Source organism: Opisthorchis viverrini (assembly GCF_000715545.1).
Source record: "Opisthorchis viverrini unplaced genomic scaffold opera_v5_94, whole genome shotgun sequence".
Lineage (NCBI taxonomy): Eukaryota > Metazoa > Platyhelminthes > Trematoda > Opisthorchiida > Opisthorchiidae > Opisthorchis > Opisthorchis viverrini.
Genome location: NW_008751751.1, coordinates 1,122,342 through 1,141,994, shown reverse-complemented (window position 1 = coordinate 1,141,994; position 19,653 = coordinate 1,122,342). Strand labels below are relative to the sequence as shown.

The 19,653-nt window shown below is 43.6% G+C and overlaps 2 protein-coding genes across 2 annotated transcripts in view; both read right to left on the bottom strand.

Annotated features, from left to right (window-relative positions):
• Positions 1 to 330: 330 nt before the first annotated feature.
• Positions 331 to 7,839, bottom strand: T265_13715 (hypothetical protein; the record flags this gene model as incomplete). The annotated part of the gene is given in 4 exon segments (XM_009170165.1): positions 331 to 509; positions 3,604 to 3,832; positions 3,840 to 3,942; positions 7,778 to 7,839. Coding segments are annotated over 4 exon segments (573 nt in total).
• A 148-nt stretch (positions 7,840 to 7,987) lies between these two features.
• T265_05203 (hypothetical protein) overlaps positions 7,988 to 19,653 on the bottom strand; it is a gene marked incomplete at both ends in the record, with an annotated part of 77,059 nt that continues 65,393 nt past the window's right edge. The window contains 10 exons of the mRNA XM_009170147.1: positions 7,988 to 8,106; positions 8,194 to 8,360; positions 8,424 to 8,542; positions 11,647 to 11,850; positions 12,330 to 12,538; positions 12,877 to 13,276; positions 13,511 to 13,758; positions 15,436 to 15,547; positions 16,722 to 16,856; positions 19,165 to 19,260. Of these exons, the coding sequence (XP_009168411.1) occupies positions 7,988 to 8,106; positions 8,194 to 8,360; positions 8,424 to 8,542; positions 11,647 to 11,850; positions 12,330 to 12,538; positions 12,877 to 13,276; positions 13,511 to 13,758; positions 15,436 to 15,547; positions 16,722 to 16,856; positions 19,165 to 19,260 (1,809 nt within the window). The remainder of the gene's footprint in view (positions 8,107 to 8,193; positions 8,361 to 8,423; positions 8,543 to 11,646; positions 11,851 to 12,329; positions 12,539 to 12,876; positions 13,277 to 13,510; positions 13,759 to 15,435; positions 15,548 to 16,721; positions 16,857 to 19,164; positions 19,261 to 19,653) is intronic.

The window sequence follows — 19,653 nt, the reverse complement described above, 5'->3', positions numbered from 1 at the left end:
ACGGAAAAAGCCCATTCCGGAATTCTGTGAAACAATTCGCGTGCATCACTCACAAAGTACTTTCGAGAATTTATCTTTTGGGAAATTTGTCCTTATGCTTCGCAAAGGGTACTGAAACAGTTCGAGTGTTTCGCTTAGTTGAGTTGGAGAGTCGGCACAAAAGAACAGTTATTAGCACCCAAAACAGAAGGCACCCAGTGCGACATCACTTCCTCCGGTCCAGCGAATCTTAGGACAAAACCTTAATGTACGTTACATTACGTACATTACAAGTTCTCTTTCATTCTGGTAAATACTAGAGTGCCTGAGCTGGAAATGCAAAACAACCGTTCAGCTGTAACACCCTTCGGTGCCTAGCTTCCATACCATCCGAAGGAAGCATGAGGGCTGGGATACAGCTAGGTTGCCCAAGCCTAAAAAGGTGATGTCGAGAGGCAGAGGTCGGATTCGAATACGGGCCTTCCGGTCAGTAAATTCGCGCTCTAACCACTGAGCCTTCTCGCCCCGAGCTTGAAATCTATCAAGTTATGAATCATTTTTGTGAACTGACGATGACACATCGATAATCATAATTCGCCTATCACTGTTTTATTTCGTTGTGTCCCCAATGCTGTTGACCTCTACATTCTATAAAGTCAGTCTCCTAGTTCAGGCATTTTCGAGTGGATTAAAGTGAGTGTTGCAAACGCCTATCTAAAAATTGTTGAAGGGACTCAGCTGGTGTTTCAGCTCAACAATTGAAATATTTCGCCGCAGGCAGCAACCTGAGTGATTTAGGTTCTTGTTTTATATGGTGGTTTTCTCGGACAGGTTCACACAGAACAAAAAGCGATTGTATTGTGCAAAGATATACACCAGCAGTCAAAAAGGAACATTGCCAACGAATACGACGTGACACGCTCCCATGTTTTCTGCGTTTTTATTCGAATCAAGGACGACGTTGATGTCACATTTTGTTCGCGGATTCGGGGAGTGCTAGGTGCATTCTGAATATGTGTGACTTGGTTGTTACAACGGGAAAATCTGACAAAATGACATTGACCACAGTGCAACTGCGCGGCATGTGAACTTTGCAAGTGTGTGAGGCCAACAAGATTAACGAAGCAAAATGTTTTGCTTCTTGAAAGACTGCTGCTCATTGATTGAAATTTAAACTGTTCTGCAACACCCTGTCCAAATTTACATGTACGAGAGTTTGGATACTCGTTTTAGCTGAGGATGTCAGACCTTGAACAAAGACCAACAACTTGAGCTGCGTGTCCTTGAGCTGGTTGAGCCGGAAGCGCTTGGGCTTCCTAGTCAATATATTGGTATACATAACGATAGATTTCGCTTATTGATTTGCAGTTTTCAAGCGGGTATGCATTCATTCTACATTTTCCGTTCCTTGACACGAGTACCTTGGATTGGTCAGCTGTTTGACTGTTTCGCCTAGTTGAATCTCATCAGGTACGTGCGCTCACGGATTCCCATCAATCCTATTTGGTTCAGTCGACAACAGGTTTTCCTCTCGTTGGGATTTCTTTCACCTTAGCATTTATTGAGCTACCTACTTGACCCGAATTTCCGATGATAATGTTCGGGAAAATTACCTATATTACTTAGAACAGAACCCCAAGAGTGTTTCATCAACGGTATAAGGGATTGCTGAAGAATTCGTGGTCGGACCCCAGTAGTCTCGATCCCACGGGATATTTTCTTCCTTTTTAGGATTCGTCAGCTGAGTGCTGATGGGATCTGTCACAAACAAAAGGCTACGCCTGACTGAGCTTTTTAGGACCAGACAACGATATCCGGTTATGTTCAAGGTATATTGTTAAGCTATCAGCCGGTCCTGTGTAAAAATCTATAACTGATTCGCTAAATAGTCTTGCCATTCACTAGAATTTAGATTGTTGTCATATGGCGAGTGCTCGGTAGGACAAACTTCACCTTTCTCATGACGCATTTTCCGAAAATTTCCGGAACTTGTGCTTTGAAGCAGCTGCTTATCCGCAAACATGAAAACGAGCCTGAATCGTCTGAGTTCTATTAGCTTGTGATTTTCTGCGCCACTCTGTATGTGGGAATCAGTGGTATAAATGAAAACGGGTTCTCCTCTTCTCAATGTGCACTGGACTCTGAATAACGTCGGTACCCGTGTCCTTTAGTACAATATGTGGGAATCAGTGGTATAAATGAAAACAAGTTCTCCTCTTCTCAATGCGCACTGGACTCTGAATAACGTCTGTACCCGTGTCCTTTAGTACAAGTATGGTTACAGAACTCCAAAAAAGTTTAGTTTTTCTCAGTGACTATGGATTGTTTGCGTGTTTTAATTTGTGTAATTTGCCCGTCCAAGGCGGAACATACCAGTTTGCGAAGATATGGTGGCGTCTTTTCTGGCAAATAAAGCTGTAGGGAACAAAATCACAAAAGTATCGGAAGCATGACAGCTGGTCTATCTAAACAGCGTCCATGCGATGTCAGTCCCAAAGCCACCATGTGCCTTTTTCGGCGATGAATCGATAATGGCACAGCAATCGCCTCCGTTGCTTCAACCACCTTTTGGCGCGCAACCTCAAAATGACTCGGTGGAACTCGTTAAACCCCTATGGACAATTTCGCCCGCTGAACCTAGAGCTCGACATTGATCAGGCTAGCGTTGGTCGCACAGGTCACATAACCGACCAGTTCTCAATTATTCTGTAATGCGTTGACGAATTCTGCCGGTATTACGAGTCGTTTGATGAACAGGGGAATCACAGACCAGTGGTCCATTCCTGTGGTTAACGTTGAACAGTGGATCCTTCAGTTTACGGCATTGACGGTGTGTTCCAAAAAAGTGGTTAAATGACGAGTAAGCATTTTGGAAACTACGTCACTTCTAAAAGGCAGATGGTTGTAGATAAGTTTCTCAGGGCTCGTGGGATTCTTAGAGTTCCAGTTCTCTGGAACAACCATCGATCTTTTTATAAAATGAGATCATTAAAAATCTTTAATTCCGTGTGACGTGATAACATATACTGTTGTCACAAAAACCTAATGCACTCAAGAAAATTCCGATCCACCTTCAAGTCAGCTTTTTTGGTGGCTCCATGGTATTTATTATTCTCACTTTTGCTGGAGAGCACCAATAAATTATGCAGATGTTACGAAAGAACGCACTCCCCGGTATCAACTATGCTTTATATAGAACAAAACGTTTATCGAATTTATTATAAGTGAAGTGTACTCGTCCGCACTAACTCACGAACATTCACAGCTTATAAGCACTGGTAACCTGGCCACCATTGCTTTTATTTCGTGCAGTGCGCCTTGTTTCATAACGGCAGATCGGAATTCAATGGTTTTTTTGTGTAGGTCAGCTGTATGTGCTCTCCATATCCCTCGAACTGCATGGGGCGACACTTATGAAAAATAATGCCCAGACAAGTCAAAGTTGGTAGCTAAACTGTGATTGATGTTCGGCTTGTTCGCTAGGCCTAGCAGTTTGATCGCGAACGTCTCGTCAGCAATCGCCGGCTGCTTAATTGTGACACGTGGGTGATGTAGTGCATCGTTTAGTTGCGCCGTGTAACCGTTCGGCACTGCAGCGCTCAACCATATGACCCTGTGACGCACCGCTACACCGCTTCGTACTGATAATACCAGCTTGATTGTTACCGAAACGTTCAAAGCGAAATTGCCGTATATATCGTTCAGCTGTAGCACCCTTCCGGTGCCTAACTGCCATGCTACCCGAAGGAAGCACGAGGGCTGGGATACAGCCAGGTTGCCCAAGCCTAGACAAGGGAAGTCGAGAGGCAGAGGTCGGGTTCGAACCACGAACCTTCCGGTCAGTAACTTCGCGCTCTAACCACTTGGGTCATCTCTCCCGAAATTGCCGTATGGCGACCATCAAATAGTAAAAACGTTAAGAAGACTGTTTGGCCACTCGATGACAATTCGATTCCGACTACCCTAACATTTAAAAAAAATCGATTGTGCGCCGCTTAGTTGAGGCAATCATAAAGGTTCAGGTAAAGCATCTGAGAAACAGCTTCGATTCTGGTTTATGTAAATATAACCATACACAACCGTTAGTCTTATTTCGGTCGAAATCCTGATCGGTCATGTAAGCAAGCACTTGTGGGACTAACTGGCGAGGCCGGCCTGAGCCATAGTGAATTGGGCCATATTCACAATTTGCCGTCAAGTTATAACAATGCGTCGGTACATTTAACACCCGAACCCACTCGCCATTATCCTAGAGCGTAAGTTGATAGATACGATGTGCAGGTATTAAGCAGACTTCTCAGCCTCTCACATCGTATCTTGCATTCCTCGGTCTGTTTGACGACGCCTCCAAATCCCGAAGGAACTGAGGACCTTCTCCCTCCTCATTTTCAGCACCGCACACAACGTGCGCTACAAACGTCGTCATTTATATCAGACATGCAATTAACCGATTCGAAAGAATTTGCCTTCCCATGCCGTTTGTGGTACTCATTTCACACAACAGACGCTGCTAAGTAGCCTATAATTAGGGGCTGTATGTTAAGAGATCAAGGCACGCGGTCAAGCGGTTTCTTTTCAATTATAGAATACGGTAACTACACAAAGCACCCAGATATACTCTGTGTGATATGGGTAGTAGTATGTGGTTTAAAGAATGGAATAAGTAAAACTCAGAACCTGGGGATGAGTAGTTCTTTTGTCGTATATCACATTACATTTTATTGGCTGTGAACAACTGTTAGTTTGATCCATTGAAATAAGGATTCTAAGGGGCAAAGTTCGAACGAAGCTGCAAGTTGGAGAATTAAAATAAATTAAAACCATCCAAAATAACCAACATATGTTCAGGTGGTGCTTTGAAATGAACCCCAAAAGAGCAAAAGCATTGGTCAGCTATTGAAGAGTTCGCAAACACCATGTATCAAAGAAAAGTTCTGCGATACCTTAACGGTCAGACCAACCGAAGCAAAAGGTGGACTTTTTCAAACACATTAATTCAATGAATATCGTGAACAAGAGTCCTACCTAGCAACATCTTAGCTTAAAAATAAGCATTTAATTCAACTTTTCTCTTAAGTGAACCTCCAAAGCAGTACAAGCCAACGGACCCAAGAGGTTAAGTCGAAACCAAATCACTCGGGCTCATATGACTTCGCGATGTCTCATTCGACTCTCTACTGTCACCACACCAATTACTGAAATGAACGATAAGGAAACCAGCGCCAAATGTGAAGGAGAGTGTGTCTATCCTGTTCATCTCGAGTTAGGTTTACAACCATGAATGCCCGTGTGGAAGCACCTACGAGTATAACGGAAAGGCACATGCTAGTTCACATCTCACAACACGTGCCCAATTCACTAAGCGAATTGGTCAATACAGTTCTAAAAACTGCTTTAACACATATATTTGCTGTATCAAATTGAACTAGCAGACGATACCCGTTCCAGACTGTCTGTCACAGTACCACTCTTGCCCTCGGCGGAAAATACGAGTATCCTGTTCTTCAAAACAAATCTATGTGCTCAGGATAAATGGTGTGGGCTCGGCCTTACCGCGGTAATGCGCGAATGTCTATCCTACCCTATATCCAATGAATCGGATCTCCTTGCCTGATGTCAGTGTCTGTTTTCCCATTTGGCCTGGTCTCATACCTTTCACGCAATTCGCTATGCCTCAAACTTTACCAAATTTCACCTAATGCCATTTTTCACCTCCAACATCGAATGCTCACATCTCTTACAAACCCGTTTTCGTGCTAAATGGCTCTTTTCTCTGGGTATTCAATGTCTAGGGCATGTTTACTCATACAATAGTAGAAATTCGTATAATATATCACCAAGTTACACTAGCTCGAATAATCCCGTCAAAACTTTGTTTCCTTTTGGCATCTATTTGGAATTTCGCAGCATTTTGGCTGATGCTGAGCAATCCCTCCGAATATGTAGGCCGGCCGGTACCATTTTGGAATGCATCCTCCACAACTTACGGTTTAGAAACATGCTTAGTTACAATTTTTCCACCCGTTCGCCGAAGTGAGCCTCGAGTGTTTATCGTAATCAACGTGACGGTCTAGGCCAATGCGGTCTTCCAAGGCATAAAATAAGCACCAATTACATACTACTTACGCTACGTCTAAGTAACCGAATTGTCAGTCTTTCCAGATGCTCGGTGTGGTAGAGGTTTCTACCGAAAAACGTTTCAAACCGAAGTTACGTGAATTTCAGTGTGACAACTGAAAACTGGTGTGTACATGTTCACAATCGTCAACAAGCGCGGACCATTTAACAATACCGGTGGTGGACTGTCGGAGAGTTTTCAGCCATGCCTCGAGTGCTAACTAAAGTAGACTGTGCAGCAAATTCAGTCGAGTAATATCATTAACGAAAGATTCAGTTGAGCGCACCTCACACGTAACTCTTAAACCACGTCAGAAGCGCATGTTTGCACTGCGTCTGGAAGTACTCGGTGACACTGAATTGTAATACAATGCAACAAGTACCTTTTCCTTGGAAAAATACACTTATCTATACGGAATTTGATTTCCTGCAGAATTTTGCTGATCATGCAGATGTGCGGGAATATTCTTAGTGGAACTAACACACGGGGGAATCCTTCATGAAGAAGCGAGCGACTGAAACCCCGACATTCTGGGGTTCAAACTATATAAATCAATTTATCGGTAACTATACTGTGAGACTGCCACTAAACGACAGATCATGATGACCTCGTGGGACCCACGGAAAGACTCCGCAATCTCCAGACTAGCAGCTATCACCCTAGATAATTTGAAATTTATTTGAACACTGTAAAAACTCAACACACTACTCATGATTTTGCTGAAAACCCTTCGACAGAGTAAGAATTGCAGCACACATGGGATCCAGCTGAGTCTCTCGTCAAAGTCAAATTGATGTGCAGATAGGCATTGTCTCCTTTGATTACGAGTGACTGATCAGTAGTGTTCACTCACATGCAGACGGGATATAGCATCACTCTTCTCTCACCATGTCCTTCACGTCACATGATCTGGTGATGAATGGCTCCAGAGGCGGCGACTTCTCATCTAAAGGTGCCGTGTGAATTTAGGTCTTTTAACTATTCTGTTTCACCGATGATTCTCATGCTGCAAGCTAGCCGACGTACGCCGCCGAACGATGTAAATACTATCGACTCCTTGTTAACAACGTTTCACTCCAGTAATAGAACAAGTTGGTTCATTCAACACGATTAATCAATACTAAAACAGTGCCTCTCTGTACGGCAGACTAAGTGGCTAATGACTCGTTTGTTCTCATTCGGTTATGTTGTGCGCCGAAGAGTTCCTTGTCAGCATACATTAGTTTCGTAGTCAATCGGGGAAAAAAGAGTCCCATCTGACTATCCAGTGCAACCGGCAATTCAACCTGAACATATCACGCCTGTCTTATTTTTCAAATGAGTTTCTGTCCTGTCAGCTAGGTCAACCTATGCTGAAAAACCGAGCAATGTACAGCTGTTTCATCCACATTGGGAATCATCAGCAGTGCACACATCCAGGGTGTTTCAAACCCGCAACCTTCCAGTTAGTGGTTGAACAATTAACCGTTCGGCCTCGAGCAGCTGGTTAGATCTCGCTTATTTCTGAGTCCGGTACGGCAGTGAAGCATCCGTGCCAACACTGATGTTGCTGTCTCTGATGATGATGATGATCTGAGTCCGAAAACCCAGGCATCAAACTGACAAACCTAGCGTTCTTGAGCCTATGCTACCAAAATCACATCCTACAGAGCTCAGGAAGGCAGATCAACAAATGCGCACATTGTCACCATCGTCATTGGTGGGAACAGTATCTCGGTTTCTGTAATGAACACTTGGATCATTGCCCATGACTGTATTTGTTCGTCGAGAGACTCTAGTAACACAATCCGTACCAAGTAATTCAGTGAGTGAACAAAGAAAAAGGGTGAAGCACGATTAAACATTGGAAAAGGATACGCGAGAAAGATGCACAACGTGGGAGGGCGTAACCTAGCAGAGAGAAAGCAAACTGATGAAATAATGCTCTTTCTTGTTTCTCATATTCTCTTTGAGTTGATGCAAAGTCACGAGGAAGTCAAAACAATAAAAGGAATGCATGTGTATTTGTGCTGATGAAACAAAGAGGAACAAAATAAAAGTAGTGAAAAGATAGATGGACGGCGACCACAACAGTAGGGACGAAGACAACGACCAACGAGACGAAAATATGTCCCCTAATATTGTGTCTGAGACGACGGAAAAAGCGAGAAAAACAAAATTAGCGAAAAAGGACAAAATTTTCATTCTAAAATCGTTCGTTGTGCGCCCAAATATGCATGGTTGTGCTGGGTTGGTGTCAATTTCATCCGACACCGTAATGAAGCTAAATGAAATAAGGCGTGCATATGAAAGAGAGCCAAAATTAAAGACTGCTGCTCAGACGCACACTTCCCACTGTAGCACAGCAGTATCCTTGCCACCGGTCGATATCAGTCTGGATCCATCGTATAGAAAAGCGACATTTGTCACGTGACTAGAGTGCCCATTGTAGGCATGAAACTCCGCCTGAAAACAGAAAAGGAACAAAGAAGCAGGTGGTGAGTCAGATCGCCTAAGCTGCCATACCACTCGAAGGAAACACGAGGACTTAAATACTGTCAATTTGACCAGGAGTAGTCAATATGCTGAGGTTGGGTTAGAACTACGGATCTTGCTGTCAGCAATTTAACCATTGAGCCATCTCAAGCTCACTCTGTCAGCTGACTAATAAACTTTAGGCCACACAAACAGAGCTTGTTGTAAAAGTTTGAGGAACCATCGGTAGATTTATTGTTGGGCAACGTTTCGCTTTGACGCAAAAGCTTCATCCGGACAGGTGACTAGGTTACAAAGTTGGTCGAGATTTAGGGTGGAAGGAGAACCAATCAGCTAAGTCAGGCTAAATCGGTGTCAGGTGTCGGCTAAGGGATTTGTTTGTTTGGGTGGGTCAGCAAGTGTTAAGACCGATGGAGAACCTATGTGGATTCGGATCCAGTTTAGGGTCTAGTTATTCTAGTTCGCTTCATGTGAAGGTTCCCCTTGAACACCGTTTGCAATTTTTGTCCGTCTGTGTGGATGAGCTAGTGCTACCATAGTTCTGTACAGGAGATGGATTCCATGAACTTTGGTCGGGTTGAGATTCCCAGCCCTTTTTTCCCACTTATTCTACGTACACTGACAACCCCACACCATCACATGTCACCTCGGCTCATCTAAGACCGCTCTCCATACACTGCTCAGTTTTACAACCACGATTTTATTCACGCTGTGATGTTTGGTGATTTCCACCGCCTCGGCCATCAGCTGCTGTGGTGTGAATCGCAATCTCTGCCTTAAGATTTCTACTTTCTCCAGATCTATTGACTTATGTCTAACGACTGTACCACCACCGCTGAGTCTTTGATCAGCTCTTGCTATTCACCCGCATTCCTTGGAGGTTTGTTTATCCTTCCCTTATGCTCGCCAATTCTGGCGTGCACTTTCCTGGCAGTTTGTCCTATGTAAACCTTAGTGCAATCATTGCATTTAATTTTATACACACAGACCCTAGTCCTTTTATGTTTTCATTACGCACTTTCCAGAAGAAATTCCGTATGTACGGCTCCACACTTATGGAGCTAACAGAACAAACAGGCTGCAACTATAATCTTCCAACTAAAGATTCCCAGCCTAACACACCCGTACGTATCCAGAATTTCAATTTTATGGGTTAAAATCGTTCGCCAGCTCACATTTGTGTACTCGGTCTAGGTACAAAACAGAGCTAGAGGTTAGGTTGGTCAGTTTGAATGTCCTTCCACTCAGCTGTTTTTCGACTGTTTAAAAACAGGATTCGGTACCATCTGTGTGCTAGAGGTCAAAAAGGAAGCTCCAGAATCGAGTGTTTATTTCTAGTCACACATTGACCTGTGAGGTGTACTAGACAACAGACACATTATGAAAGCGGAGTAAAAGAGCACCGCAAAAATGCCCACAACAGTGACGGCGGTTTTCAGCGTACGTATGCTACGTGGGATACAGATGCAACAAAACATTGTCAGATGGTGAATAATAGGCAACCATTGTATCCAGCATCAACAACGATCACAACAGTACCAAAAACCCTGGTTGTTTTCATAGAGTAACCACCAACCAAAACGCCTCAAGAAAACATGTCGGTGGTGGTAGGATTAGTGGGAGCACATTCCAGAAAGTGAAATGGTGATACTTCAAATGAGATTTATCTTAACTAGTTTCCATCTAAAAATCCAGTAAACATGAGCAAAACAGTATTTCAAGACTATTTTACAACGAGATTTTCAACCGCGATTGACGGAAATCACAACAAGCAAATAGAAAAAGAAGTGAATTCTGTATAAAGTTTGATCCAGACTTCATGATCATGACTAACTATAAGAATAAACCTGAACTCTCATGGACATCAATGTGGAACCAAACCAACTTCAGGTCTAAAGTCAAGCAATGGCTGAATATTGACGTTTTTTAATTCGAATAAAAAATAACGATAAACGGTTTCCGATTCGGGAAACGTACAAGGGACTGAAGTACGGCAGTGAAGCATCAGTGGCAACACTGATGTTGCTGTCTTTGATGATGATGATGATGATGATGATGATGATGATGATGGTGACAAGAGACTGAAGGCCTCACATTTGTAGGAAACATACTGAAATATGTTGTTGGTTTGGTTTACTTGACATTCAAAGAGCCTATCACATCACGCTATTTCTACTACCTTTGCCCACCAATCAGTTAATCTGTTTTATTGTTGATGCCACAAGTTTGGTCAGGATGTGCACTTTGGCATTCCAAGGCTCATCAATAAAACTTGTGATTGAAAAGCCTTGGGAAGTTGAAACAAGTCTCCGTTAGTCGTAGCTCCACCAACCTGTGTAGAAGCAGCCTGCTGATGTCCAAAAAAAGTGGTAACCTCATGAATGAAGCTACATGAAATGAGATGAGGAAGTACAGTTCGATAAAGGCATTCGACGCGTCGCACAGCAGAATTTGATCTTGACAGTCTGTACATCTGACCAATGACTGTTAGATCTCCGCCCACTGTATTTGATGTGTTGGCCATCCTCACTGAGTTCGATATTTCGTCCAGTAAGTGAAGTCGATGAACGCTGAAAAGTCTAGAAGCACTATACAGCCGTTTCATTCTTCTCATCAGCAGTACGAACCTCACAAATAGTTTTTCCATACCTTGAGACATTTGGTCTCGCACTAGGAAGACTTAGAGAGAGGACTGACCTTTTCCACCTTGCCGAAAAGGGAGAGACAGGTTAAGAATCATCGGCCCAAACTGGGATGGATAAGAAACGGTTTAATTTCCCTGAACCAACCGATTTAACAAAGATGAGGGAACAGCGGTCTGTGGTCACAGTACATGGAATCGACAAAACTGTGCAACTGCATTGCTGATTCTTCATTCCCATAAAAACAGGGCGGCTCAGCCGACCCGTCTGCAGATGAACCTAAGCTTGAGGACGCCGTATAGACGTGCTCGGGATAAGATTACCACAAACAGCAAACGAACCCACCAGTGTTCCTCACGGTTGCGAACTTCGAGAGCGGAGCTATTTACGGTGAAGGCGAAAATGTGGAGACTAAGGAGTCACTAAACTTACCTTGGGTCTGATGGCAGGATACTGGAATAATTTGACCTTGCCAAAGTCGTCTGCGGTAGCAAGAAGTGCAGAATTGGAATAGATATTACATGCATTGACGTCCGTCCCATCTCCACCATCCGGCCACACGCCAGTCACACACCATCCAAGGGTACATGTTTGCGTGGCCCAGTCGACGTCACGAAGACTGCTGAGAGATACCACCTAGAAAATGAAACGCAAGATACGCACAGTGAAGACAGACATCTGTCGCACACCCAAACCATTCCGTCATTAGACATTCCCAGGGGTATGCATTTGTCATGGCTTATTTCCTGCAAGAATTCACGTCACCGCGGCCAAGGCAACGAGGCTGCTCTTCTGCAATGTTTGTCTGTTTCTGTTTGATTCTGAAGCCAACGATGCTATGAACACACGAAGTTCACAGTCCGGTAACTAAGTGTGCATGTCCCTTCTGATGACCTTTTTTAGCTATTTAACGTTACCGGAATCCATTTCAGTAAGGTTTAAACAAAAACAAAAATACTAATAACAGTCAAATATTTGTTATGCTGTTTTTGTAGTACAAAAACATCATATCCCCTAGAGGTGTTGCTCTCTTGAAGAGAACCCAGAAGCCAGAACCAGAAGATGATGAACCTTGTGGCGCACACATACAAAACAAATCTGCACTAGACACCCACCTGTCTGCAATCATTCCCTGTCCAGAATAATAGCTCATAATCCCCGGATTCCGAACGTAAGTAGCGACTATCGGCAGACCAGTCAATGTGTAGGACGAAGCTCGAATGTCCGGAACATCGGCCTACTCGGCTGTACTTGCGACCTCCCTCCAAAACCTGATAGACATAGATGGAGTTGTCACGAGAACCGAGAGCAATGTACTGGCCATCTGTAAAGAAAGTGATGATAACGCTCAAAAGTACTACGAGTGAAAAGAAGCATTACATAATACTAAGGGGGTGGACCTGTAAAATGGCTTGTCAACCCATGGCACGGTTGAGACGACATACGGTGAAGGCCTCTCTCAAATAGCAAAAGGAGACAAAACACCATTGAACTCAGAAACTAAATAATATGAAACAGGATACAGCTAGAATGACACTGAAGTATTACCTGTCACTTCGGTGAAGTCGACTTTTGAATGAAATCAACTTCGTTTTCGCTAAATAGAATAGGGTTAGAATCACGAGCAAGGGGTGAATACATATCCACAATCTCGTAACTTACTCGGGGAGTAGGAAATGCACTGGATTTGTTCGCCGATTCCATCTGAATGAGCAGCGATCACTTCATGCCGTATGGAATCGAGCACAAGCCAACGTCCAGACGTAGAACCTAGCGCGATAAGCGGTGCAACGCTTGGCGCAAACCCATTCGGTGATTCCGGCCGATCACCATTGACAAGGCCATCCACATGCTCCGCGTAAGGAGGGTAGAAGGTGGCACAATGGATAGGGTCGTTGAGCTCTTTGGCCCATACAGCCTGTTTTGACAAGGCATCCCAAAGTATCACCATGCGATCATTACCTGCGGTCAGGAACTGATGTGATTGAGGGTGACTTGCCAGACCCCAGAATTCATCTGAATGCCCAAACATGAGTGAACTAAACTCCATGCCGGGAGCAATCTGCGATGAATAGGTAGAATGCCGAAAAAGAAAGGAGAAACAAATAGGTTGATAGCACGCTCAGGGGGTTAATTCACGATGAAGCTGCTTGTTTAAACATTTGCAATCTCTTACATCGTACTGAAATGTGATAACCTACACTGTGAAAAGCTATTAATGAAACCTTAGAGATAAAGCAACAACGAAGTAACAGCAAAGGTGAATTGAAACAGTATGGATATCAAAGGTGCTCACCTGAAGGATGGTGTTCCGCGTCGTCCCCACTAGGAGTACATCGCCTGGACCTTGGATGATTGTCCGAACAGAACCGTGCAATTCAGGCAGCTCCTTGACTTCGTCTGTAGGATTTAGAGCAACATCAAAGAACACAAGGCGACGGTCTTTTCCACCGCCTGATACCAAACGACCATCCTTGGTTACACACAGGGAGAAAATGCCGCCATCGTGGGCGTTGTGACAGATTTGGCTGATTTGATTTGAACCTAAGGAGACAGAATTATACAAATTCAGTTGTGAGAAGGTGAACTGACCACTATGATCAAGTTGATCGTACACCCCGTTCACTTCCGAGAAGACGTTTCTGTGAAAGGCGCGCGTTGCCTGCCTAGTATTCACACCTTAGGTCACTAGTTGATGGTTGAAGTGCCTTCGCCAAATTGTCAAGCAATAGTTCCTTCAGCGCGTTCCAAGAGCATTAAGGAGTCGTAAATGCCTGTGTGTTTTCTGACGCTTTTATTTAAGTTTTAACTTAATACAATACCGTCCAGTGTAAAGCCCTTACCCACGAAAGCGGCATATTTTACGCGGGAATTTAACTGGATTTACGTCCACATCTACGTTACACCAGTAGTAAATCATGTTGTTCTCGTAAGTTTGACGTAGGAGCACATGCCCTCCTAAAAAATCATCAAAATCTGCAGCTAGGAGAAACCTACGCACGATTGAAGTCAAGTAGGGTAACCCGAATCGAATCAATCGAGTATTTTTAGGTATTCATTCTTAAACGGAACCAAGTGAAGATATTATGAATGTCACACTTCTCGGCAAATTTAACTTTGACCAATTATATTCAAGCCATGCAGGGAGCAGAGCAGCTGGATTTGCTTTCGGACAGTGGTCACCCTTCATGGCGGGTTGACATTCGCTTCCAGACTTGGCTGCATCACCGACCTACGCCAACATATGCCATCAAACATCAGGTAATGCTATACGCGGTTTGCAATCAGCTGCACGCGCAACCAACAGGAGGGGGCAGTTCTAAATCATTGGCATTCTCAACTGGTGATCCATAATTGTCAAGCTAAGTGGGGACAACTGAACAGTTGAGATCCAAAGGAAGCAGAGGCGGTCTAGTGGCCCCCAGTGCCCAGAAAACGTATCCCAAGAACAAAGCGGCCTAGCCAGTATCAGCCAATATTCAGAGTGGTCTGCACAATAACAGTCACAGAAAGTCCGTGCTATCAGCACCGCAGGATTAACGCTCCAGGATCCTCACAGTGTTGAAGTAGGTGTTTTGCAGATGTGCACACGAATAGATACAAAATTCATTACAACAAAATGCCAATGTGTATTGAATATGCACATCGTTGAAAAGAAAGGAAGTACGGGGAATGAGAATATCTTTTCGGGAAAATCGTCCCTCCCCTGCCTCGTATACTTGCATATCATACGGCGTAAAACACGACAAGAAAACGGTGGTCATAAAGTGTGTCCATCTTACTTGAATGCATTCAGTGAATAGTCAGCATTGAGTTTACGCATCGCGCTGATTAGGTTAAGCCAGAACAGCTGTCCGTATACTGTCAATCCGGTAGATAATAAGTTTTCCCGGTTCGGTTGAGCTTCCGAATGGGCAGTCTTTCTTTGCACGAAACTGATCTTTCTTATTTATCACGCTTAATCGTACACAAAATGGTATTTTTCTTCTTCGGTACTTATTCCTGGACAAGTAGATGGGCTGCGAGGTCCGGCGTACACAAAGACGAGAAGTAATTCGCGAATTCACAACTTGCAAACGTGTACAAGCTACAGCTATTATGTATGCACGAAACGTTATCGACTCGGCACATTTCGCCATTTGCCAAATGTCACAAACAAAAAATTCGTCGGCGTGCGAAGAACGCCAAACTGACATAGGACAGGGAAAATTATGAACTCACCGTGTCGCCACACAATAATGTTCCCCGAGGAGTCGCCAGTTAACAGATCACCATTTTCAGCAAACGCCATGCACAAAACAAACTTGGGTTTATCACATGAGATTTTCCCGGTCTGCAGGGTAAAATCGACCACGAGAGTAGAGCTTTTTAACCAAACGTAAATTTACAAGTTTCACAAATGTGGTACAAATAGGATTTTATAGATTGTGTCGTGTCCTACGGCCAGATACGACGGTCGCGAATGAACTATGTAGCTCCATGTTGAGCTATTTCAGTTCGTTCAGCTGTGGCACACTTTCGCTGAAAAGCTACCACGAAGCTTGATGGAAGAACAAGAACTGAGCTGCCGTCGGGTTATTGAATTCTAGACAGAACAATTCGGAGAACAAAGGTTCGGCACAAACCACGTACGTAGAAGCTAGTAGCCGGTACCCTAATCACTGAGCTATTCCGGTGAAAATCGGAAGGAAGTTCAGAACGAAGTTTGCATGACCATAGTGTTCAACGGTGTCCTAAAACTGGCGATGGCTTTTTCAGCATAGATTAGATCCACTTATGGAACGCAATCTTCAGTAGAATTCCCAAATCCCCTCTCACACTACTAGCAGAATGGTATTCTTACTTTCAACAAGACGGATGTAAGTACAACCGGTTCTGTCACCAAATCAAGTAAAGTGATGAGAATGCAACAAGTTAAATAGAAGTCTAAGGGACAGCGCATACAGACGATTCGAAAGTTAACGCGTCCAAATGGATTACTGAGTACTATCACGCATTGCAGAAAACTCACACGTGCGTTGACCCACTTGTGGAGTGAAAAATGATATCTTGTACATGGCGGCACCAAAGTTGAATGTTTTTTATTCAACCGTGGGACATTAAGAGGATACACTGACGTTATTGGTTAGTTAGATAAGGCACAATCGTAATCAGAATGGCCAACAACGTGTGTCTGAAGTGAACACAGAACGATTCTTCACTGATAAGTGGGGGGTGACAAGAGGTTTGTGAGTCTTTAAGGGCGATAAGTCAACAGTCAGAATATAGTGTCGTCATATATGTTGCTTTCCCCGGCAAACAATCGCTGTGCGCCATCAAAATTGAATAAAATCAGAGCAAGCACAGCCTGAGTTGTCGTTCGATTTAAAAACTCCTTAGAATTGAATCAGTACTGAAATACGAATTTGTAAGTGGATCATCATCACGAGGCAACCATGCCACGAAACTGGAGGGAGCAGGGAACACGCGATCACATTGTCCTGTGTTAGATATAAACTGATGCTTACTTCAAATATGGCTGACTTCTTGCTCAAAGTATTGCCATCCAGAGTCCAGAAGTTGAGTTGGTTCTTCCCACAAGTTACGATAGATGATTCGTCCAGAGGATGAAATTCAGCGGCCACCACCGGGTCAGTGGAACACTGTGATAAATTGATCAAGAAACAGGATACAAAGGTTTATGGACAGTTTAACAAAGTTAGATGGCTAAGCAACGATCAAGAGGCCAGCTAAAATAGCATGAGGGTTACCTCGATAAGACTGAATGATATTCTAACCTCTCCACTGCTAGGCGCGTGAAATGTCTCATACTGCTCAGTGTGACATTAAGAATATTAACACTGCCAACTGAAGTCATGTAACGGAAGAATTTCTTGGAGAGAATAAAGCTCCGAAAAAAAGGATTCTGTGGTCCCCTCGGTATAGTTGTCCTATCAAGATGATACCTGTTTGAGAATATATAGAACCATACTACAGCCACTGCAAGTGGGGATGTCCTGATTGATCAGAATGTCAATCAGGATGGAGCATTTAGAGTTCGGCACTTTTCGGCCCCTCACGAAGATTCTAGCGTGACCTTGGGGAAAATTCTTTGACAACCCTATAAATATAGCTGTAATAATTTTTCTGTCTCCATAAAAGACTGTCTAATGCTATAGTGCCTTCTGATACACCACAACAGACGAAACAGAAAGCAACATGGGAGTTGTAACACCGCTGGCAAGACACAACAATTTTGTATGGAAAAGTCATCAATGTCCAGGTGTGAAAAGTCAGGATACACAAAGCGCTTCGCGGTCAGCTTCATCTGTGGAAGCTGAGGAACCAAGTCATTGAGGATGTGAACGACAACTCGAACAGGATGTCGATCTAAGCCACCGAGTTGAACTAGAGAGCATAGTTGCAAATGACATTCAAACGTAAAAATGCACACGCACTATTGAAGTTGGGAGAGAGGTAAAAGCAACAAAAGTACTTCGTAATGGAGAAAAAGGGAAAGGATAAACGGATGTCGAGTGATGAAGAATGATCGTATAGCCAAGCTCCACCCTAAACAAAACACAACGAAATAGAGAAGAGTTAGGGGATTTGAATGACGGTTAGTACATTGGAGAATCAAGGAGGCAAATAATCATGGGCTGGGTCAGCATTTTATTTCTGCGGTGCGGGTAGCAGAATGTTAGTAAGAATGGAGGGCGAGCTGAAAGAATAGACTGAAAGAATGCCGTGCTGTCACTACTGTTTGCTGTACCTAAATGATCTATATGGATGAGAGTCAATGTAAGGCGGTAGAAGTACGCCTAACTTCCCAACTTTCATTCAACTTCCAATGATCTGGTATGATGTCAGCGGTCCACTTATTCTGATTGAGGCAGGCTGTCCGATAACAGGTACATCTGGCATGCAATAAGACACACTGATCTCTAGGTTCTTGATTAAAATGCCTTACACTTTCAGTGCAACCGATTAGATCTACCAGGTCAACAGTAACCGATCACAAAAGTCCTGGGGATAAGATGAATTCCTCAGGGCGTCGACCACTTGCAATTTCCTCTCTATTGTTAATCTGTATGGTAAAATTTCCTGAGGTGGTATAAATGGTTCCGGGCCGAACTCAGTCAAATCTAGTGGGAAAACAGCCCACTCGAGGCAGAGGTCTACGTGAAAAAGCCCCTGTGCCGGAATGTGTTAGAAGTCCAAAGTATCTATGGGTGGTAAGGATACTTTTGTAACTTAATCGTATATCGAAAATGCTGCTCCGACCTACTATTAAATTTCATCGGATGGTAGCCAATTGAGGTGGCAGGAAACAACTTGGCGTCAGCTACTCATTAGTAGGCAAACACAAACGTCAAATATTACGAGCACTCGGGACCTCTTGTGATTCGTTAACAGAATCTCATGGGACACGAAATGGCATGGTCCGTTTGGCGTTTCTGGTTGAAATAGTCCCCATGCACTTTCCTACTCACAATTAGACCCTGCGGTAAGCCAACCACCTACACATGCTCCAGTGAAAGCGCAATTCTGCGATGGTGATCAAAGTTTGCTAGTAAATAATTGCTTGTGTTATGGATTTATAGCTCGAGATTGCCTATCAGGAAGTTTACTATACTGATGACTGTTGCATAGCCAATTCCTAATATGACCACGCGAATATCCACGGTGAGAAGGAGATAAACGAGTCTCCTGACAAAACGATAGTTATTGTGCAGCAGCATGGCTGCGTACATTCTTCTAACCACAAACTCAAATGAAATGAAGTGATCACTCCATGCTGTACTTTCCCCTCGAACATGGGCTACTATCCGGTTTTTCTTTCCACAGTTAAGCGAACAAAAACGGTCTGTGAAACAAGTTGAACTTCGAAATTGAGACAACTACTCATCAATAGCAAGCTACTTTTCACTATCGATCTGTGTGGGAAAACCAGGAAAACTGAAAACGAACCTTTGTATCGGTGATTTTCTTGCCCTTTTGCCATTCCCACACAGATATTATATGGTCCTGGGCGTCATCCACGACACAAAGACGAGCACCACCATCCTATAAGAAGAGACAATATGTACATTTAGTTTATCAATGCACAGCAAAGAGAAAAAACTGGCATCGGATGTTAACCCCAGCACAAAACCAAAACCCATTTAGAGTGTGCCTCTGGCATTATGTTTTCTCCCATAGACGAATGAGGATCATTCGTTAAATTATGGTGAACTCCATGCATCTGAGGAAATGCATGCCCCGAAGTATCAAAATAGTGAAACATCTTGTAGGTAGATACGCGTACCAGCGACAAAATATGAACTAGTACTGGCCAGAAGAACCCTCTTCGAAGTCACGCTAACGATATCAAAGGGGATTGGAAATTATATCTTACTTAACTGACCGAAGCGCAATCGAGTCAAATTGGTACATATTGAGTGGTCGATTGCACTGTCG